Source organism: Antrostomus carolinensis, unplaced genomic scaffold (assembly GCF_000700745.2).
Source record: "Antrostomus carolinensis isolate BGI_N321 unplaced genomic scaffold, ASM70074v2 scaffold47607, whole genome shotgun sequence".
Taxonomy (NCBI): Eukaryota; Metazoa; Chordata; class Aves; order Caprimulgiformes; family Caprimulgidae; genus Antrostomus; species Antrostomus carolinensis.
This window is the reverse complement of record NW_010328951.1, coordinates 710-24,707: the sequence shown is the minus strand read 5'-3', so window position 1 is coordinate 24,707 and position 23,998 is coordinate 710. Positions and strand designations below refer to the sequence as shown.

At 35.6% G+C, this 23,998-nt stretch overlaps 1 protein-coding gene across 1 annotated transcript; it reads left to right on the top strand.

The window, feature by feature from the left end:
- Positions 1-903: 903 nt before the first annotated feature.
- Positions 904-23,751, top strand: CEP170 (centrosomal protein 170; the record flags this gene model as incomplete). The annotated part of the gene is made up of 6 exons (XM_029086057.1): positions 904-1,053; positions 7,459-7,585; positions 10,740-12,569; positions 16,913-16,963; positions 18,593-18,827; positions 23,574-23,751. Coding segments are annotated over 6 exons (2,571 nt in total), but the record flags the coding sequence as incomplete, so codon positions are not given.
- Positions 23,752-23,998: the final 247 nt, after the last annotated feature.

The following is a 23,998-nucleotide window of genomic DNA, read 5'->3' as shown; positions in this document are numbered from 1 at the left end:
AGACAAGTCCACAGTGCAGTTCCTCACAATTGTGTATTTTTTTTTAATGCCCAAGTCCTTGGTAGTAAAGTAATGAATTTGTTTCTTAGGCAGAAATTTATAAATTTTATAAATTGTCTGTTTCCAAGACACAAAAATACTCTCTAAAATATCTTTGAGGTATTCATCAATTATGAGAGCAATTCATATTCTTTAACATCTGTGACTTATGAGAAATTTGACAGACAGTATGCTGCTTAAGTCCTCATTAGTAAATGGCCTTGGTAATCACATTTTTCTAGTATTTTTCTCTGAGCAGTGGTTTTAAAATGTCATGGGGAAATTATTCTGTCACAAGTGGAAAGGATTAATACAAGCATCGTTAGGAAACAGTGTAGTAGGAGAACCATGGCAAGTGACCTGGTGGACTTCTAACATCTGCTAAGACTCTCACAAATGAAAAAGTGAAATTTTGTTTGTATTAGAGAAATAATTCATTAGCCATATTAGTAGCAGATGTAAGCATTTGTATTTCTTGTTTTCACTAGACAATAGCAAAAATCTGAAAATTTGGTGGTTCCAGTTACTGGTTTTTTTCTTAATTGTAAAATTATTTTTGTAATGATTTTGCCTTTATCTTTTGTTTCTTTCATCAAAGTGTCATTTTTTCATACCTGACCATTCCAACTAGCAGTTTCTTGAATTTTCACAGTGCTGACATAGGCATCTGCTCTTTTTCTAAGTGCTGTCAATATTTCTTCTATTTAATTTGTAGATTTCACCCAGATGACAGATAATCATAGTACAACAAAACAAAGCGTATTTAAACTCACTATCCAGCATGCCACCATCCATCCATTAACATTGAACATTGTATCAGGATGGTATTGGGTTAATGTATGTAATGGTTTGTTTCATTTTCAGGTATTTGGAGTGGATGACAGCCAGGATTATAATAGGCCTGTTATCAACGAGAACCAGAAAGATTTAGTAAAAGATTGGGCTATAAATTCTGCTACAGTAGTACTGGAAGAAAAAAGACCACTGAGTACAACTGGATTTCTTGACACAGAGGTAGAATTTAATTTTTGATGGTCTTCTTTTTTCTTCCAATAAGAGAGAGCACTAATAACTGACCAGTAAGTGTTAAACAGCAAACAAAACCTTACCTAGAAAACACTAGCTCAGATCTATAAGTATTTTATTTTTCTTAGGCCTTTATTGCAGTATCAAAACTTCTCTGTCAGAAATAGGCACGTTACATTGTGGAGGTGTTTTAAGCTTTGCTGCCTTTCTGTGTGCAGTAACACCAGTATTGGAAATGTAGCAGGAGCTTCTTTCCAACATTATATTTGCAACACACATTTGCACAGTATACACTTCTTGTAAGTTATGCATCAGAACTGAGGAAAAGCTGGTTATGTTTTATAGCCCAAAGCAAGTAACTGTATTAATATCAAGAAATAAAGTGTATATGTTTAATGTGTGATACAAAGTCAGCTAAAAAAAAAAAAAAAAAAGGTGGCTAATAAATTTCTGATTTTTTTATAAAGCCAGAGGACTTCGTGAGGTTTTTATATGCACAGTTTGAGTTCTCAGGTAAGATGTGACTCATAGCAAGTCACTTATGTTAGTTACCTCAGAAGCAGTGTAATTTAATCAGCTGGTGAAAGATTAGGCAAAGGAAAATGCCTGTTCTTTATATATGATTCAGAATATGCACACAAGCTAGATGTTACTGATATTGAAATCTTGAGACACATTGTGATATAGTTGTGATGGATGAACTATAACTTGAAATGTGTTGGGAACAGAACGGGCTCACACTGGAACAGAATTAATCTGGTAACAGGAATGAAACATACCACACTTACTTCTACTTGCCATGGCAAACTGTTTCTCAAGTATAATCCTGTATATTAAAAACTTTATAAGTAAGCATATTTTCTGGAATATATCAAGAGCTTGAAGTATGACTTTGTGTGCCTGCCATGGGAATATATATATTTTTTAGTATCTAGGAATCAGTTTCTCCTAGAGAAGGTGTGCTTTATCACAGTTGTATTTTAGCTACTGTGCAGTCTTGATACACTAAGTATGTTACTGTATCTAGATGAGTATCTTTGCATAGTTTTCTCTAAGGTTACTGCTTCGAGTAAAGTATTGCCATACAGCATGGCATGTCCTGTGGAAGAACTTTGCCTTCCATCTTGCTTCTTTGCATGAACCTATAACCGCAGTCTTTCTCTCTCTTCTTTTTCATGCCTTTTGCAGCATTCAGGTCTTTTGTGCCATATCGGTTTTCATGATTATTAAAATTATTGCTATTTTTCCACGTCTGTAATTTCATAAGCAGAAGAAGAATATATGATTTATTTTATGAACATAATTGAGCTTTCCAGGTGTCATATTTTGCAAATAACAGGCTTTGATTTTGGAAGACTGAGACTTGTTCTGCAATAGTAGGGCAGGTTCAAGAATCCTTCTGACAATGACATACTAAAACTTGATTTGATTTAGGTTGAAATTACAAGAATTATGCCTTTTTATTAATGTGGATCCTTTGCTGAATAAAAAGGTATTAGTATATTGGGAAGCCAATGGGTTATTTGGCATAGTCTTAATTTACATTATTATTGCAAGGCATGATAGGGAAAAAATGGAAGTTGTTCAGTAGGTAAAGGAGCAAAACTGACATAAGCAATGTGGATAAAGCAAGAATTGTGTAAGAAGACATGAGGACAGGTTAAGATGGAAAAAATCTTGACAGATAAAGTCAAAAATAGAAGTTGGTTGATTCGAATGTAAAAGCAAAAGAAAAGCTAATTCAGAAAAATAGAGGTTTGTAGTATCATAATAGGAAATCAATTATGAGGTTAACTAATGAGAGAAGACTGTAATATTTAAAGTCTTGTTACCAAAATGTACACTCAGTTTGTTTTATCATTAGGAAAGAGAGAGGCAAATGTGTTTGATTTGCAAAGATGATGAGGGGCCTGGAGCGTCTACCTTATGAGGAAAGGCTGAGAGAGCTGGGACTCTTCAGCCTGGAGAAGAGAAGACTGAGAGGGGATCTTATCAATGTCTATAAATACCTGAAGTGCAGGGGCCAAATGGATGGGGCTGGGCTTTTTTCAGTAGCACCCAGTGACAGGACAAGGGGCAATGGGCAAAAACTGGAACACAGAAAGTTCCATACAAACTTAAGGAAAAACTTCTTTACTGTGAGGGTGACAGAGCACTGGAACAGGCTGCCCAGAGAGGTTGTGGAGTCTCCATCTCTGGAGATGTTCAGAACCTGCCTGGACACTTTCCTGTGCAACCTGGTGAAGGGAACCTGCTTTGGCAGGGGGGTTGGACTAGATGATCTCCTGAGGTCCCTTCCAACCCCTACCATTCTGTGATTATATAGAAACTTTTCTGATTGTGTTTTTTTAAAGACTTACTGTGTTTCTGAGCTGCAGATCATAAGTTAATAAACCTTATTGAAGATCTTGGCTAAATAGCCAACTATAACCTCAGGGTAGCTCAGGGTTCCAGGTTGCAGCCACTCAGATGGTAGGTGAACCTTGTTCCAGCTGCCCATCACAGTTGGATGTAGATGATTTAGCAGAATTAGATTAATTCAGAACATGATTGACATAGAAGAAGCAGAGAATCAAAAATTAAGGAATTTCAATTCAGGAAGATTGAAAAGATGGCTTGGGAAATTATGAAGATTTTATAAAAACAGTTTTGGGGTTGAAAGATTATTCTGAACTTTAATAACTTTACAGGGCTTGTGAAGTATCAGAAAGTACCTAAAAAATTGCTTTTCTTATAAAGAAATTCTCAGCTTTTCTTTTGATATGATAAACTTTGGAGTAGTGTATGTCATGAGACTAAATCAAATGCAGAATTAATGTCTGACACAGTTGGATTGAGCCTGCATGCACTGGTTCTTGCCTTTTCAATGATTACAGATTAGGCCGTAAAAATCCATCTATTTTAAATATTTAAATGTTTTTATTTTCTATATTATAAGCTGCCACTTGCCAACCAAGGTAAGTGTGATTTAAGAACAAAAATTAAATAAGATAGAGAACAAAGATAATATTGTTGTTGTTGTTATTATTTGTTGTTACTATGTGAACTTGATTAATAAAAATACTGCAGAGATTTGGATTATGATTTATCCATCCAACTTCCATTTAAATTTTCAGTGGCCAGTTATCATATGCTAACCACAGTTCTTAAATCATGTATGTGGTTTATCAACATTGTCATTTATGTGCTTCTTAAAGACATACCTGGCTTTTGTTTGATTTGTGTTTTTTTTCAAAATTTTTTGTTAATACTGCAGCACAGCTAGAAACCCGGTTCTGCATCTGCAGGGTCATCAGTGCCATTGACTACAATGTTCCTTTTCATGTTTTGAATGCCCGTTTCATGTCTTTCCCACTGAAGATGAAATAAATAATACCGCTGACATTCTGAATAGTGAATGACCTCATTCATGTAAATATTTGCTGTGTTACTTCTTAGAAGTGGAGAACTATGTGTATTTAGAGGTTGTATTTCCTTTTATTTGTCTGTTCTAATTACATTAATTTCCTGTCCTCCTTTAGAGCAAACCATTCAGTCTGAAGTTTGATACTTGCTTTTTGTTTGAACTTAGATGCTATAATGAAACATAGGGTGATTGTGTCACCAATGTCATATGGCTGTGAAAAGGCAAATATGACCCTTGGATACCCTGGAAAATGTATCATCAGTAGAAAAGGACAGTGTTGGGGAAACTTCCTCTGAAATACCAGCACTAGAATTCTTACCATTCTTGGTTAAGAAAGGTGAATACAAGACTGGAGGATGTACAAGGGTCTACTCAGTTTATGAAGGGAATGGAGATTTATCTTACAAGAACAGATTGATACAATTCATTTAGTATAGCAAAGTAGTAGCTGAGTTGGGTACAATTGTGGGGTTTTGCTGTATTAAGTTGAGTAAATGCAACAGAAGGAAAAAGAACTATTTGAGGTAGGTGTCAATATTGTTCTGGGAACTAATGTGAAGATATTGACTGTAAATAAAGTGAGTATGGAAATTTGAAAAAACATCATTGCCCCTGGAGGAATACGGTTCTGAAGCGGGTAGAGGGGAGAGGGAGTAAAATTGCTTTCAAGTCAGCACTTTATTTTATGAAAGGATAGCATAATATTTTTACAACATGAGAGGACTGGAGTGCGTGTCTGAAAAGACAACTTTTTTTTAATTTATTATTCAGCTTCTTGAAATTTATTTTTTAAAAATATTATTCTGCTCTGAAATGCCAAGTATTGGAGATGCTTCTAGGTGTCACTGTTTGTGCTGTGGCATTTTTTCAGGTGTAGATCCTGAAGCACTATACCTTCAGACTGAATAATAAGTCCACAGAAATCTATTAGGTGTATGTTTTGTGAAATAACAGAAACTTTGAATTAACATTTTGATTCTAAGAAATTAATTTACAATGTGTAAATTTGTCTAATAGTTTAAACAAATGATCTGGTGCATCTCTGATTTACTACATTCATAATATTCTGAAAGAGATTCGTGATGTTTCACTTGTTTGCATTAATTAGCCATTCATTTCATCAGGAGAAATTCAAGGTCACAAACTGATGTCTTCGCAAGTGTTGAAGTAACTTTTATTTTTTAAGAAGTCATTATACACTAGATGACATTGTTCACCGTTCCGTTTCTGCTAAATACATTGTATAAAATGTATAGAGTTGGTTCCTGGTCTAAGACTAGAATCCCAGAGTGGCCAAGGCGTTAGGTAAAAATTGGCATTTTGAATAGAAGTGCCAAGATTTGAACAGGCAACAGAGCTTCAGCTGAAATTTGAAATAGCTCCTACAGATTTCCTTATTAAACAGGTTTCTCATGTTTCCATGTCCTTCCCATCTCTTTTGTTGATCTTGAATTGTGATTTCTCATTTGACTTGCCTATGGTTATGGAACTCCTGTGGGCTGTAGTCAGTGACTTCTGTCATTTGCAGTGCTTTGTCTTTTGAGTCCAATAAATTAGACTATGTAAGCTTCTAGAAAACCTTTCATAGTGTGCAGTCCATGTGTGTGCATGCATATGCACATATATATATACATTGACAGTTGCCTGTTGTCTTTTTTTGGAGATGTGAGCAAGAGAGACTGTAGTATATTGGATAAACCAGTAATACTGCATTATACTTAGAAATCAGTTCATTAAAAAAACCAAACCAAAACAAAACTGTTTTTTTTAAACAATTGGTTTTTTTAAACAATTGGTTTTTTTAAACAATTGGTTTTTTTAAACAATTGGGTTTTTTTAAACAATTTAAGATACTATAACAACACAACATAGGTAGATGGTTTAACTTTATATCTACTTTTTTTACATTTTAAAAATTTTCAAGGTTCCAGAAGGCTTGCTGTCAGGAAAGTAAATTAATTTCCTTTCTAGGTCAGCTGCAAAAAATGATTAAATACTGATTGTATTGACTTCACTGTTACATGGTAGGATGGTTTAAAACTAATCTTTGCTTCTTTTTTTGTTTAGGCCACACAAATGATCTGATCTTCCTTTCCTTTCCATCATAAGTTATCTTACTCTTTCAGTCCTTTAAGGTAGTCTTTCTGTAATGAAGTAAATACAATATTTCATCTGGACAAGAGAGGTTCTTGTCTTCCTGAAACACATTTTTAATTTTTGAAAACACACACCCTCACACTTCATGTTTTTTTCCTGCTCTTCTGAGCTGAGGACTGAAATAACTCGGTTTGAAAACTAGCATATGTTCTAATATATTTTATATAGGTTCTGATGTTTAAAAGTTCACTGCAGAAGGAAATGCTGTTTATTTTGTACTGATTCTCCAACTATATAGATCTCGTTTGTTTGCCATTTTAGAGCTAGTAACTCTAAAATTTATGAGGTAAACTCCTTTTTCAACTTCCTTGAGGAAAATGATCTTCCTTTCCTTTCCATCATAAGTTATCTTACTCTTTCAGTCCTTTAAGGTAGTCTTTCTGTAATGAAGTAAATACAATATTTCATCTGGACAAGAGAGGGTCTTCTAAACTGGTAAAATGTCACTTTCTTGTCTTCCTGAAACACATTTTTAATTTTTGAAAACACACACCCTCACACTTCATGTTTTTTTCCTGCTCTTCTGAGCTGAGGACTGAAATAACTCGGTTTGAAAACTAGCATATGTTCTAATATATTTTATATAGGTTCTGATGTTTAAAAGTTCACTGCAGAAGGAAATGCTGTTTATTTTGTACTGATTCTCCAACTATATAGATCTCGTTTGTTTGCCATTTTAGAGCTAGTAACTCTAAAATTTATGAGGTAAACTCCTTTTTCAACTTCCTTGAGGAAAATAGCATCTGACATGTCTGTTCAGGAAAAACCTGGAAAGAGGACATGGGTTTTTATCAAACAGCTGTAATTTTTCTTCTGCTTTTCTTCCTTAGGAAGGTTCTGCTCCCCCTGGAACTAAGCGTTGGGTATCACAGTGGGCCAGTTTGGCTGCTAATCACACACGTCATGACCAAGATGACATCAGATTGGAGTCATCTGTGCCTGCTCCATTAGAAAACGGTATTAAAAGCTGTTCTTGTCACCTTAATTTCTGCTGAAGAAACCTATGAAAGGGAGAAAATAGTGATTATGTACCTATATGAGCAGCTTTCTTACTCTTAGTAACTCATCTTCACCTGAAATTATTTTGTGTTGTTGAGAAGAAATAGCATAAAAAACAAGCTTAATGGTAGTGTTCTTTGTCATGGCAGAAGAGTGCCAATATTAAACTGAAAATTACTAAAACAAAAAATATAAAAATTCTTCAATATTAAAGAAACTTTCACTTGAATGCAGTTTGGGTTGGTCTGCATAGTATGTTTCTTTCCTTAAATCTTTCTCAATACTGGCCTCAAATTGGACTTTTAATGGATTGATTGTTAAACAGTCCAACCTGAGACTTCATTATTCAGTCATTACTCAACTGAAGCACAGCGTACTTCCTTATCTTGGCAACAGAAAACCTTCCACATTGCTTGAAACCCATAGAAACCTTGTCAGCAATTAACAACTTTGTTTCCCTTTCTCATGAGTGCCAAATGTTCAGGCTATGTCTCTCCTTAGTTAAACTATTTGCATTTCTTATTTTAAATGGTTTGTTATTTAAGATCTACACTTTTGACTAAAGGAGTTGCTTACCTTTACTTCTCCTCTGCTGTTTTCTTCCTCTCAGTTTCACGTTAGAGATGATGATGACGTAATACAGAATTCTAGTGTAATTTTTATGCTGATACTTGTGTATTGAGGTGGAGTTAACGTAGCTCTTCATTACACAATTGACTGGTAACTACAAAGAGGTGTCATGTTAATAAGTGCTTCATATTCTGAAAGTGATAAGCTGTTCAGTGATCAAGAAGTAACTAATTATCAGTCTGCTACTTGAGATATATTTTTGTTCTGCAATTCAGCATTTCCTCTTATCCCAGCTGACTCTGACATTTTCAGCATCAAAACAAGGCTTAAAAGATTAGGGGGAAAAATATGTTTTAACAGTAGAAATACTTTTCTGTGTGCACCACTTCTGAAGATATACTACCATCTACAGAATGTGTCAAATAACCTCGTTAGACATTGGTGAGTAGGATAGGTGAGTGAGAGGGAAGCCCTATACTTCAGTCTGTATTCCTGGAACAACCAATGTTGGTGGTAAGCCTTGATGGAAAGATCCCAGCAGGGTATGCAGAGCAGTTTATAGATCTCTTCTGGTGAAAAGGGAATTGAGGGATGTGTGTCAGTAAGTATGTCACATTATATTGCAACAACTGGCAAATGAACTTTCAGAAAGAATTATTTTCTGTCCAAACATTCAAAGTCACAGCAATTCTTAGAGTGATTTGTATTATCTCTGAGTAATAAAGGCTTGTTTCTGACAGCCCAACTGCTGTGTTTCTCAAATGGGTAAGGAGGGCACAGTCATCACTGTGGAAAAAACAGATTTTGGTTTCTAAAATGGGGGTATTCAGCATTAACTATTCCTTGCAACAGTTCACAGGATGGCCGTATTTTTCTGCCTAAAGAACATTCAATATCCAGTAAGAATTCAGTGAAAGTGCTTTAGCAGTAGTACTGCATTCTTTTAATGCTTTCTATACATTTTCTGTATATGTCTATACTACAATGTCTTTTTTGGCTTAAAAGCATTCTTTTTGTTCTCTCAACCATAGTAAGTTCTTTCTTCATGAGTATAGCTTTTCAATACTGCTGAGAGAGTGTCTCCCAGCACTGCAGCTTCTTCCTTGAGCGGAGGTCTTGCAGGGAAGGACTGTAGCCCCTCAGTGAGACAAGACCTTGAGCTGTGGAACAGACAGGTTGGGAGGAAGGAGGAGGATCTTAATCTCTTCAGTAGCTTTGAAATCTGGTGCTGAATGTGTTTAGGATGTAAGACGTGTTTTCCACTCCCTGTTGTGATGGTGTGCTGATACAGTAGTGATTTGTTGTGTACCTATTTTAAGCTACTATGAGAACACAAAATCTTCTGGTTCATATATGTGGTCCTGGTGTACACAACTGACTAAAAGAGTTTGATTTCAGGGAGTGCATATCCTATGTAGCTCAAATTCTTGTATCTATGAAAACTGTTCTTTTTATGACAGCAATCCTAGCCCATATTATGGAACATATATACTGAAATTACAATGAAGCAGGAAAAAATACCATTGTCCCTCTGCAAGAATGACACAAATGTTCATTAAGTGTTCCCTTTCCCAGTATACAGTCAGAGTATCGGCAAGGCAGTAATTAGCCCAAGATGACACACAGACTATTGTTTAATCACAACCAAAATTATCCATGTTTGGGAAGCAATTCTGCCTGTTTGTAGCAGAGCAGGAGGAAAGGATGTTGTTCTGTCTTTGCACTCTTACCCTGCTTCTGAAATGACTCTTTCCATTTTCCTGCAATATGCTAGTTTTAGGAAGTACACTTTTGGAAGATGGCTTTTTCTGTCCTTGTCATGTCTCTGTGATAAACCAGAAATGGTTCATTGCAGTAATTCCATTGCAGCCTTTTAGACATTGCTTTCATAGATACATGCTCTGTATCAGCACTTTGGATTGTGTAGAATGAACTGTTTTCTTGCATGAGGCTCTTAACTTTCTACTTCTAGTAATGCAGAAATATTTTTTTTATACATGTAATCTCTTTAATCAGGAGATACCCATTCTGAATTATGTTAGCACATTATTTTGGATTTTACTACAAAATGTATTGCAACAATGAAATGAAATATAGCTAGTTATGTACAACTTACTGTATTTTGGAGGTAGTTAATGTGATTCACTTCCACTCTGTAATAAGAGGAGTGTTTACACTTTTTCCTGTAAAAAGGAAATGATGCCTAATGAGAAGAGGACAAGCAGTAATGGGCTACCTTGAAGAAAGTCCAGCTCATGTTAAAGAATAAGAAAACTATTTTTAAGAGTTATCTACCCAAATAGCTTATAGGGATTGTCAAATCTCCATCAACTGAGATTTTAAAGAACTTATTCAATGTTTTTAAGCATGTATTTGTCTAAGTGGAAATGATACTGCAGTAGAACAGAGGAATGGACTAATGATTTTTTTCAGTTCTATTTTATGTTGCTTTATTAGTGTTACTCAGTCTTAAGAATTTATTGTTTCTATATACCTTGCTATTGAATAACTTCTCAGATAGGTTTTTATTTTTCATTTTAAGATACAGACATCAGTGAATCTGGTATTTCCGTTAGAAGCACTGGTTCAACTGCTTCTATGACCAGCCAAGGTGAGCGAAAGAGGAGGACACTTCCACAGCTTCCCAAAGAGGAGAAAGTGAATGAAAGCTCAAAAGCAAAAACTACATCTCATCAGAGATCAGAAATAGGTGAAAAGCAAGACACTGAACTTCAGGAGAAAGAAACTCCAGCTCATGCCTCAGATGCTGACAGCAGAAGTATAGCTAAGTCAAGCAGAACAATGAATGGGCTTTCACCCAAATCTACTGGAGACAAAGTTTTTTCTTTCCCCAGCTCTTCCAGTAAAGACAGAGTTGAAACTGTGAGAGAAGCTTCTGCTGTGAAACAAGCTTTAGCAAAAATTCAGCAACAAGAAAGAAAGGAGCAAGGACACTGGACACCCACAAAATTATCCTCTACAAAGCCTGCTGCAAACCAGGTTGAGAGAGCTAGGGAGGAGATTGCTATGTCACCCAAAACTTTGGATAATCAAGACAAGGCTCCTGGACATGTTACAGATAAAGCAGAAATGAAATTGGTGCAGAGTGAGGGAAGAAGAAGAAAAAACGAGGAAACTATTAAAGGACAAAGTCCTAAAGCATCTGGAGGAGAAAAAAAGGAATCTTCAAAACCATTAGTGAGGCAAGGTAGCTTTACTATAGATAAGCCTAGCACGAATATACCTATAGAACTTATTCCTCACATTAATAAACAAAGTGGATCTGCTGCCCCTTTAGCATCTGCAAACAGGTTACGTGACAGAAGTGATTCAATGGACACTGATTCCAGTCTAGATACAACACTCATTTTAAAAGACACAGAAGCTGTAATGGCGTTCCTTGAAGCTAAATTGCGTGAAGAAAGTAAAACTGATGAAGGTCCTGAGACTCCTAGCTATAACAGAGATAATTCCATATCGCCAGAGTCAGATGTAGACACAGCCAGCACAATCAGTCTCGTTACTGGTGACACTGAAAGAAAATCCACACAGAAGCGGAAGAGCTTTACAACCTTATATAAAGATAGATGTTCCTCTGGTTCCCCTTCAAAGGATGTTTTAAAATCTTCTGCAACAAGTGCCAGAGAAAAGATGGAAAAGAAAACTAAGAGTCGATCTTCAGATGGTGGGTCTAGAGCTGATGCTCGCAAAACGGTGCAATCCACTGGAAGAATTAGACAACCATCAGTAGATTTGACAGATGATGACCAAACATCTAGTGTACCTCATTCTGCCATTTCTGATATCTTATCATCTGACCAGGAAACCTACTCTGGTAAATCACATGGAAGAGTTCCTTTTGCCTCAGCAGATGAACTTTTACATTCTAAAATGGAAGGGAAGTCAGCTAAATCAAAAACCTCTCCTGTTGCATTTGGGCAGTCTAGTAAATCTACCACTCTTCCAAGACCTCGTCCTACAAGGACTTCTCTCTTGCGCAGAGCACGGCTTGGTGAAGCCTCGGATAGCGAGCTTGCTGATGCCGATAAGGCTTCAGTGGCTTCTGAAGTGTCCACTACAAGTTCTACGTCAAAACCTCCATCAGGGAGGAGAAATATTTCCAGAATAGACTTACTTGCTCAACCTCGCAGAACTCGACTTGGCTCTTTATCAGCACGTAGTGATTCTGAAGCAACAATAACTAGAAGCACTGCCTCATCTCGTACCCCAGAAGCTATTATCAGAAGTGGTGCAAGGTTAACATCAGCAGGAGATAGTAGCAAAGTTTCTGCTAGAACTCGAGCCAATAGCATTTCTCGACTTTCAGATTCAAAATCCAAATCTTTGGCTTCAGCTCATAATTCTCCCTCAGGTATGTGCAATTATCTGAATTAGTCTTATCCAACACTAGATATTTTTAATTTATTTTTTTTTTTAAGGAACAGGTCTTGTGAGACATTTGTTGAGTTTTAGTTGATGCAGTCTTTCTCTTTGGAGCAAGAGGCTGCCTTGGCCGGACTTGTGAATGTTTCTCACTTAAAATCATAAAGACAATAAGTTGTAATCCTTTAACTCTTTGGATATTTTTTTGAACTTGAAACCAGTAACAAAGAATTGCATTGAGGCATTCAGATGTGGAGCACTGATTTGCATCAGTACAAAAACAGAGCAGAGATTTCTGCTCGACTCATAGTACTACAAAGTCAGCAACACTTTTTACTACATAGAAGATATATTTATTTGTAGGCTTCTAAATATGCTGAACAGCAGGTGTTCCCTGAAGTATACCCTGAGCATCTGTAGGATAATTATATTTAAAATTTAAGACTAGCTTCCAGAACTACAAATGCAAGATTAGTTTTAGAAGAATAATAGCAGTGAAGTAACAAACAGAAAATTACACACAAACACTACCTAACTAAATATAATAAATTTAAGTAATTTACATTAAAATGTTTACCTTGTCTTGGAGTAGTTTCTGTTCTCTGTTCCAAATCATGAAGATTTAAGATTTCATCATGATTTCCAAATTACATTGATCTTCTTCGTGTGGTAGTTCCTTTGCTATAATATTATCTTAGGTATGGAAGGAAAAAAACGTACAATTATTTTTAACCTACTATTCTGTTAGAAGTTAACATAACACTTTAAGTGCAAACAGCATGAAAGGCTGCTACTTTTTTTCCAACAGCAATATTAAACCAAATTTGAAATGTGGTAATTCTAAATAAGTCAACTTTAATGTGGAAGGAATATCTAAAATTGATATCCTCTTACTTTTTGAATTGTCATTCTGCCAGGTTGACCTTATTTGAAGCCAATCCACAATCTAAGAAAAAATAAGTAGCATACCTTCCAGTATTGCATGTGGTTACTGAGGTTATGTATTCTCCTTTACTGCTTCCCATTCAGACTTGATATAAACTTCAGTGATATTTAAATTTCCCCCAGTCCTACTGCCCTTCTGTTGCTTGTATATCCTAAATGTACCCTCTTAGGATTCTTAGCAGTGTTTACTCCTCAGACAGGTATCTTTTGGCGGTGTCATTTATTAGCTGAATAGAAATTACTATAGAGATACAAATGAGGTGTTCACTCAACTATAAAATTGAATCTGTTTAATATTATGACAGATGTCTACAAAGATTAAAAAAAGGGTAAAACTTCAGAGAAAAACTCAGTCTTTCCTTGTAAGATATCATTGTGAAAGTTTCATTTTTAATCAAAATTTTAAATTGATGTGTGCAGCCTGAAATGTGGCAACATTAGGTCAGGGAAGAGTGTCAGTTAAGACTGCTTCTGTATGTTTACTTTAATAATTAACACTAGTTCACATTGTGATATGGCTGATTTTTGAACAGGTAAACCCCAGATGTTACTTGTCACTTCACTGCTTCTTGTGTTTTTTGCAAAACTATATATGGATTTTGAGAGTTGTGTCAATGTGAAGCATATAGCATGCTTCCTAAACTTCTGCCAGGATGCTGCACTGAACTGGTTTGTACAAGGGAGTGAGTGTGTCTTTCTCTTCCCAGTCAACTAGTCTATCATGGTCATCTTTGTTTAATGTTCATTAAGTTTACCTGCATTACACAAAGGTTACTGTAGCTTCTATGAAATACTCTGTTTTCAAGAGAGAAAAGATGCTATCTTCTCATGAGCGCTTCCCCAACATAGTAAGCTAGGTATTTTTAAAAGACTGTTGTTACAAAAAATCTACAGTAGAAATAGCTTCCATCATAAAAAATTTTAGCAGCTTATATATCAAAATCAAGGAGAAACCTGTATTAATGTAAAGGCAAAAATAGGAAAGCAATTAATAAAGCAGTCATACACTTAAAAAAAAATCATGGCTTAACAAATAAAGTCTTGTTACTATGTAAGTAAAGAATCTTACTACTGTTTAGGATTTGGAGTTCCATATTTTGTCTGTATTGGCAAGCTTATTGTATAATTTTTTTACTGGACTATTTAGAGTATATGTTAGGAAAATCTGAATTGCTTTAAAAGTGCAAATAATCTCTTATTATATATAGGCCACTACGCAGTACATCCTCATTTTTCCATTAGCATCTTATAAAATGTTGCTAATAACTACCCCACACATCAAGTTATTAAAAATATTCTTTATTATTTTATCCTTAGATAAACATATTTAAACCATCTTTGAATGGTCTTACTTGTATGCAGTATATAAAAATGTAACGTAACAGAAGCATTTGGATCCAAAGCATATAATTCCTGAATTTAATTTTGTTTCTAGAATAGTCAACAATTCACTTGATTTTAGCACTTTTGGAAATTACTAATGAAGTGCCTAACAGAAGTGCCTCAGCTGTTTGTAAGTGTTTTACTTTGGGCACATTTAATCAAGACTTAATAGTCATGTACTTTCTTCTCTCCCTGGACCTGGAAAGACTGGAAAATGAATGATCATTACCAATATAGGGTTTGTTTGGTTTTTTCTTTTACCAGAAGACAGGTTGCTATTGAAGTCTTAAAAAATGTTCCGTGGGTTTTCTCATCAGAGTTCAATGTTACCACACTGTAGATCAGTAAACACTGGCAGCAGAATCTTGCTTCTTAAATCCAGTCTGCCAAAGAGAAAATTATTTCCACACACTGGCAGCAGAATCTTGCTTCTTAAATCCAAAGAGATTTCTCTGCCAAAGAGAAAATTATTTCCACGTTTCCCAAATCTTTTTGAGTGTTCACATATATATGTTTGTAAAAAGGGAGAAAAAAAAGCTGTAGTCACTGGGTTTTTTTATTGTCTTGTACTTCGTATGGATGAATTGCAGTGTAATGGCATTAAAATTGTCAGAGCTGTCAGCAAGTCCATAATTCCAAGGATCTTCTTTAAGCCTTGATACAGTTAAGTATTGCTTACTTTTAAATGAAAGAGCAAGCAGATAAATGGAACATCTTGGATGAGAATTACCAGCGCTAGAATAATTACCAGGTTGTTTCTGTGGTAGGAGTCTTGGTAACTGACAACACTGTAGAGACATGTGAAGCAGAATTAGTAATTTTACAGCACAAGCAATGAAAGATTTAATCAAGGCACTGAATCATCAAACAGTAGAGTGTGATCAGTAAAAACAAAGAAGACCAAAGACCTTTTTTTCACAATTGCAGAGGAAAACTGAAGATGATGTTATTGAAGGGGCTGTGTTTTTGGAAAAGGAACAACAGGATCAGACCTAGTGCAAAAACTGCTAGGCTGAAGCTGTTAAAATTAAGCATTGAGTCAGAACAGACAGACCTTGAGCAACTACTTGTATGTGGCAGCTCTGCTGGCTTGCTGACCTAGGTGTCATTGCAGATAACTAGCAGATAGGTTGATCAAAGCTGTTGAGGTATATCTGGGGGAAAAAAAAAAAATTAAAAAAGAAATTAAAAAAGGCTTGAGCATGGAGGGAAAACAACCCTTATTAACTGCACTTGAGCATTTTTGCACTACTGAGCACCGAATTTCAGGATTTCTGAAATGGATGAACCTTGAGAAGTCAGTGCATCAACAAGAGTAGAGTATTTTATAAGGGATGTGCTTAATAAAGTCTGTCCTCAGATCTTAAAAGTGAGATTATGCTCTCCAAGTCTTTAAACTTGCCAGTTTAAGGTGTTGTCAACACATTGTACTTCTCACAGAGTAGTCACCAAATTAGTAGTCTTTTGTGTCTGAGATAACTAATTGCATGATAGCTTTCAGAAATCTACATAAACTACAATGACATTTTGGGATTACATCATTTATAAATAGTATTAAAAGCATATATGAGCAACTGTATAGCTATCTTAATGGGAAACGTGCTTTTAGATATTGCTTGTCATGAATGATACAACTTTGATATTTTTATCATTAAGCCTACAAAAACTTTTTCCTCCTATTAATGAGAAACCTGTTGATAATCTATAAATAAACAATATCTTAAAGCCTTCAAATTTAATGATCCTAAAAAATGTAGAGGATTTTTATGGTACTATGTAGACGATTGTTATTGACATCATTGCAATTAGTATCTATGAAATGTTTAAGCTTTTACAAAATCTATTATTCCTGATTGAATGTATAATTTAAGAATCTTTTCCTAAAAAGTATGGGTAGAAAAGAGGACCTAAGACTAATCTCATCATATATTTTATTTAAACAGATGATTCTAATCTGAATGTTTTAATACAAATTAACATGATAAAACACTATTTTGTACACAGAGAAATCCAAGCTTCTCCCAGACCCAGATCCTGATGTTGAAACTTACAGTGGTAGAGTACTAGAAATCAAATCTGTTTCTGATATTTCACTTCTCATTCGATTTTTAGTTTTTAAATATACAGTTACATATGCTCATTGTACAGTGCTGAGTTGCTGGACTAGATCACTTGAGAGATTTTAAGGTTAATTTTATATTTATTTGGATATGTATAATTTGAACCAGGACAAAGAATTTAAACAAAAATTGATGCTACAATGTGGGCCCAACTCATAAAGCTCTTTGGACTTTGGTTACACATTGCTTGCATGCTGTTGGTGGGGAAATGTGCTTTTTCTGCTTATGTTCTACTTCCCTAAGATCAAAATAAGTTTGAAACCTCTAAAAAGAGAACAGTAAGTGACTGGAGAGACATTTTATTTTCTTCAATAAGTTAGAATATTAAAAAAAAAAAAAAAAGTAGAACTGGATATGATTTGAAGCCCACATTTAAACCTGAAAAAAAATATGCAAGCATATTTTTGTTTTCAGTTATTAAAAATGCATTATTTATATGAGGGAAGGGATATAAGTTTATACACCAATGTCATAGTCTGCATATGTAACATATGTAATCTTTGAGAGCATTACACGAGTCTTTTCTCAACTAAAAATTACTTCTGTTATCTGTTGCTTAAATTCATACTGATGTATACTTCACTTGTATATGTTTTCTTAAATGTTTCAGGAGAAATCATTATTACTCTTGTATTTTTTTTAATACTAAAACCAATATACATTATTTGAATCTATCATTTTTAAATTACCAAGAGGTGATCACACACTTTTAAAAATTTCTAGAGTAATCATAGAGCCCCATGAATGTCAGTGAGTTTAGGGGACTAAATCCCCTGCAAGAATTTAGCAGGTGGTTGTGATGAGCATTCGTTTCCACTTAGTGATATCTCTTCCTGCTGGGAATGTTTGAGGACAGCATATCTGAAATGTATTTTCTAGACTTCAGTAATTCATAGGGGGACAAGAGCCTCGTACTTAGTTTCAGTTCTCTTATACATCAGGCTGTCTTCAGCAGCATGGCTGTATATGCTTTATGTGCTACATGTGAAAATATATGCTTTTTGCTCTGAGGCTGCTTTTTTTGTAGATGTGCTGCTGATTTTTATAACGCAGTATTAATTTTCATATATCTTTTCTGTACTAAATACATAATGCATCATCTAGGATTTTATGCTTTCCTTATGTAAGCATGCATTCCTGGCTTGGTGCCAGCTCAATCTTTCCTTCACGTCTCTTCATTTTTTTGTTTATCACATAAAACTTGAATGAAACCTGGGAAAAAAATCTGCAGAAAAAGTGCAATTTGACTATATACTTAAATGTTAATGATTTGGGCCCTTGTTTTGTAGCACAGTTTGGCTGATCTCATATACAGTTACTGGCTTTTACATCTTATTTCACTCATCATTATACAAAGAGCATCCGTTTTATGTTTCTATTAATCAGTATTTATTAACACAAATTTTGTAGCTTTCTTTTTAAGATGTAGTAAATAAACCTTGTGTGAGGTATCTGGGGTTTGATAATGAATAGTTGTGTATTTCTGTGATGTTACTGAAATAATACTGTTTTTTCTTGTTAAAGATGCAATAATAATTCTTTTTTAATAATTAAACTAATTTAGTAAGTGCAAGATGGAGGCGCTTTCCTACAGATTATGCTTCCACCTCAGAAGATGAATTCGGATCAAACCGTAATTCCCCTAAACATACCCGTCTACGTACCTCTCCAGCCCTGAAAACCACACGACTGCAGAGCACTGGGACAGCAGCTCAAAGTAGCAGTGCATTCAAGCACAGAATAAAGGAACAGGAAGACTACATTCGTGACTGGACTGCTCACCGAGAAGAAATAGCAAGGTTGGTTTTAAAGGAGTGCCTCTAAAATAATAAAGATTTGTACCCAGCCAGTTATACAGGTCCATATATAGGAGAAAGAGAGCTAATGGATTTTCTGTATCACTCTACTTACCATTTTCATTCACTAACTGAATGGGTAATTTAAAATTCTTCTAATAAGACACTGGCAGACAGAACACTCATGTTACCAGCAGATAGATCTCTTTCTAATGGAAAATGATAGTCATTTCTGACTTAGGATAGCCTGATCCCAGAATATGAACTTCTGGTTGCATTAGTGGAAATAGCAGAGGTACTTTGTGTATAACTCCTACTTGCTAGTGGTGTATTTTGCAAGGCTGAAGTACATCTGATTCTGTACTACCCTTACGTTCATATTGAGGTAAAATTTCAGATCGATGCATAGGTGACAGAGAGGGAAGAGTGACTTTGACAATGTGAGAGACTGTGTTCTCATTTTAATTTTTGGTTTATGTAGACATTATTTCATGTTAGATATTTTCTGAATTAAATCATCTGTATTCATCAAAAATTAATTTCTTTTGTTGTGAGTCCCTGAGATTAGTGTAGCAATTCCTCCATTACTGCTAATAGCACTGTGCTTCAAGTGAGCCAAGGAAAAGGTAGTCATTTCTATGTTCTGGTAACCATTTATTCCCATATCATGCAATACCCAGGCAGTGAAACTTCAAATAGCTTGCACTAAATAAGTAAAACTATGTAAGTGTTGTATAAATGTTAATTAAAACTTAGTTGCCTGGTTCAGGTTCTGAACCTTTTCACAGAACTTAATTTGTAAGCCTGAACAAGAAAAGTGTTTTCCTTTTAAAATTAATCTTAACACTGGCCTCACAGATGTGAAGCATTGTGTTTTGCTTATTATGATTAATTATTTTTTGTTTCCTCTTCTTGATAATATTTTTCAACATTTGTTTTTGTAGTGTGGTCTGTGGAAAGGGAAAATACTTAAGGGAGTTGGATAGCATCTTGATAAATCCTGAAATAAACACCTTCAAAGGCATCTTCCTAAAGCATCTCTTTCTTTCCAAGACACTAAAGTTGGAAATGGATATAGGGAGGAATGTGTGTATACAGGGAAAAAAATTGAGGGTAGCCTTAGCATATTGCTTCCTCTTTATAAAAAGTGCTGCTGAACCTCTTTTTCAGTGAAACTTCTCAGTACATTTTGCTCATCTAGGAGAGATTGACACTGGATGTAATTAACAATTCAGTCTAAACTTATTTGATGGTTAGGCTTGCAGGTTTTTTCTTCCCTTGGCTTCATTTAGATTTTCTTCCATTTTCTTCATTTAGATACTAGTTTTAAATTGTTTTGAAAGCTATGCGTTTACCCCTTTTTCAGTGTCTTTACTTTTGGTGGAAGTGGGGAGAGGTTCAAATCAGTATTGCCAAATTTGTGATTGTGTATAGAAATTTCACACAAACTTCATTAAGTGAGCATATTTAAGATTAAGAAAGCTAGCACTGAGCAGTTGTGAAATTTCAGACTACTGTCATCAATTGTCACTGCTTCCAACCAGTTTCCTAGGTTAGCCTCTGCTGAGCTGCCCTTCTCTAGGTCACTAGTTCATCCTTTCTGTGCCTTCATGTCTCTTTGTACTGATTCACAGTAATGCTCCCCTGACTTTAAGTTTAACTGCTGTCCTTTATAAGGTAATTTTTATCTTTGCTCCCTTTGCCTAGCTAACCATAGTCACCCCTCTGTCATTGTTTACCGTGGTATTTTTTTCCCCATTCCAAGCCCTCAGTCCAGCCTCTATGATCAGAGTCCCTTCAACTCTGTTTAGTTTTTAACAAAGGAAAAGTTAGTTACGTGTTCCCATTAAAATTGGTTGTGAAATCAATTGAATTTTTTTTGTTGAATAGCTGACTAGATTAGGCAGGTATCAAAATAAGTATTTCATAAATGTGTAGCTGAAAGTAACGTAGAGACTGTATGACAAATATTTCATTGCATCCATTTTACCATCATACTGTATTTTAAGGGGTCTTCCAAGATTGACCCAATTTGCTCTTTTCACACACTCCGCAATTTACGGATGTTCATAAAACTCAAAATTGGGAAGAGGTGTTTAAAAAAACTTCATGGAATTACTAAATTTGATCTAAAACTGATTTGACCTGAAGGGACGTTACACCCTCAGAATAACAGGACCTTCACATATATTTTATTTAAGGATTTTAAAGTATCGTTACAAAATAAACTGACTCAGAGTAGGAAGTGTGACGTAGTAGATTAAGCATAAAAATGCTTTTGGTAATCCAGCGGCTCAGAACTATTACGGTTATCTTAGCAGTATTCTTATTTCATAGTTTCTTTTCTAATGCTATGGATATTCTTTCACAGCTAAAGAGGAACTAGAGTTCCAGGCTGTTGAAAAAGATGGTCCTGCTTTCCCCATCCCAAGCCCCGTGTTCTCACCTTTTCCCTTGCATTGTCCCTTGTGTAACTACGTAGCTGCGGGAGTCTGCTTACGGAGCAAATCTAATAGCAACATTTCTTGGAGCAGATTGAGGGGTTTAGGTACGAGGTTTATTTTACTTTTGCCTCCTTGAATTGATTTGCCCTCTATGATTGCGAAGTCTGATGCAGGAAGCAGAAATCTGCAAGGCAACCTGCAGCTGCAACAGTAAATAGTGTGTACCTAAAGCCTAAGTCTCTTGTCCTGGGCTATACAAAACATACTCCTTATATTTAAGCAATACTTCCTGTTTCTAAAAGTTAATGTAGAATGACTTTGAGAACTTCATTTATGAAGAGTCAGACTCAACTCTCACCTGGTTATACAGAAACATTATGGGGTACTGACTGTGGTTTACTATCACATTAAAACTAATTCCAGATTTTGTTCACTTGTCTAGTGTTTGACTATGATGATTGTCTGACAAGTTGCTTACCATCCATGTTAGACTTGTTTATTATGGTATTTTCAGGATTCATTTGAATTCATTTTATGTAGATATCTGAAATTTTATATCATTTTGATTGCCTCGTAAGAACTCAATTGAAGTGGCTGTGACATGTTGAAGCATTGGTGATTTATATGGAGAGTTAAGTCCTAGTTGATTGGTACTACTTTTGATTATGATGTTTAGTGACATTTGTCTTCTGAAGGATTTACTGATAATTGAAATTTCCTGGGTTTTAATTTCTTCACAACTATTCATTTTATACCAAAGTTTGTTGCAGAAATTCAAATGTGATTATTAGCAACTTCTCTGAAACAAAGGAAGTAGATGCTCTGGTATCTCTACTACTTAGAATATTAGCTCAAACCTTGGAGTTTTAATGGTACGTATATATAAGAACACAAAATATAAAATAAAATTGATGCAAAATATGTAGTAATTAGGTTAAATTACTAATGTATTAGTAGGTACTTACCATATTTTAATTTATTACAATGAGCAATTGACTTTGTTTCTGCTTCAGTGTCCTAGTCTTTGATAGTTTGAAATCAGAAATACTGTCTTGAGTGGTCAGAGGTAATTGCCGCATATTCTTCTACAGCCTTATCCCGGTTCCATGTGTATCTGTGCTGCACACGGTTGCACTTTATTGCAGGTTGCTGATGATTAGTCACAAAATCCAGTGTTGGAATTTGACTGGAAATTTCTCTAGTTATCTTTGCCTTTCTAGTTGAATTCTGCTCACTCTGTCTTAAACGGTCTCTAGGTCAATGGTTTCCATTCTTTTTGACTTTAAGTGATAAGCAGAAAGAAGCTCACCTTTAACAAGCACTGGCCAGCACAGTGTGCATCACTGTCACATGGCTGTGCAGCTCCTTCCACTTCAGTGGTGGGTGCTGCAGTTCACAGCGTCCTTGGTGGTGCAGATTTAGCACTCTTGACTTCTGTGCCTTCACTCCTCTCAGACAGAAGTATGAAAGTGGATTGCTTGGTGGGCTGCTCTGAATTCTAGGTCTTCTGAACTGCTTGATCCAAGCTGGAGATTCAGGGTGCCATAGTTAGCAGAGTGCTTTTAGCTTTTACTTGGGGTTTTTTTTCCCCTCCTTCTTTTTTGGTGTCCTGGGAAGGAATAGCAGAAGCACAACTAAGCAAGCTTCCTCCCTGTGCTGAGCAGAATACAGAGCAGATGTGACGTGATGTGGTGGATCAGAAGAAAGGAAAAGGAATCTTCAGATGAGAAGTCAGATATATCTGTGTAGTGCTATTATATCCAGGTTTTTACAGGCATGTTCTGTTTTTCCAACTAGAAAGCTTGTCTTGATTAAATTTGAAGACTTAGGGTACATGTCTGGAATTTCAGACACATTAGGAGCTTGATCTGAGCAAGCTGCAGGACTACTGGATAATCACAGGTCCTGAAGAAGTTCTTTGCAAGTAGTTAAACAGGTATAAATTAAATGTGTTTTGGATATTTCAGATTTACTGCACGTACTTAGGCAAGTCATCTGTGCGGTATTTTCAGTGTATTTCCAGTGCATCCCATGTGTGCATGTTCTACACATCTCTGCCTCGGAATCCTAGAAAGAAAACAAGGGTACACTGTCTTTTGAGATTGCCTTCTACCTTCTTCCTCTAGAAGGACATGCTGTTAAAAATTTTATGGTTCTGCAAATAAACTTTCAGTTTAGAAGGGTACACGCATTTTCATAGCACAGTAATCAGGAACTAGAATTCAGAAGCTCAAATGCTGCAGGTTGGGCTCTGCTGGTGTAGAAGAATTTGTAGGGGAGAAAGTAACACTGTCTTTATTACTAGGATCAGTCAAGATCTGGCTCTCATCGCACGGGAAATCAACGATGTAGCAGGAGAGATAGATTCAGTGACTTCATCAGGCACTGCCCCCAGTACCACAGTAAGCACTGCTGCCACCACCCCTGGCTCTGCCATAGACACTAGAGAAGAGGTAGGAGATCTTCATGGAGAAATGCATAAGGTTCTTCCTTTTCTTTATTTCTTTTGCTTTTAGCATTTTGCATAGCCTTTTTTAGTTATTTCCACTCAACCCGTGTGCATGATCTCTACATTGTTTTTTGATTTAAAGTTCCATTATGTTTCAACAAACCCAGAAGTTATTCTATGAACACAGCTTGTCAAAAGGATGCATACTATCTGTCTGTCTCTTTTTTTCCACGAAACACAGGACAAGATAGTTATTTGTTTCTTTCTTGTCTGTAGCCTTA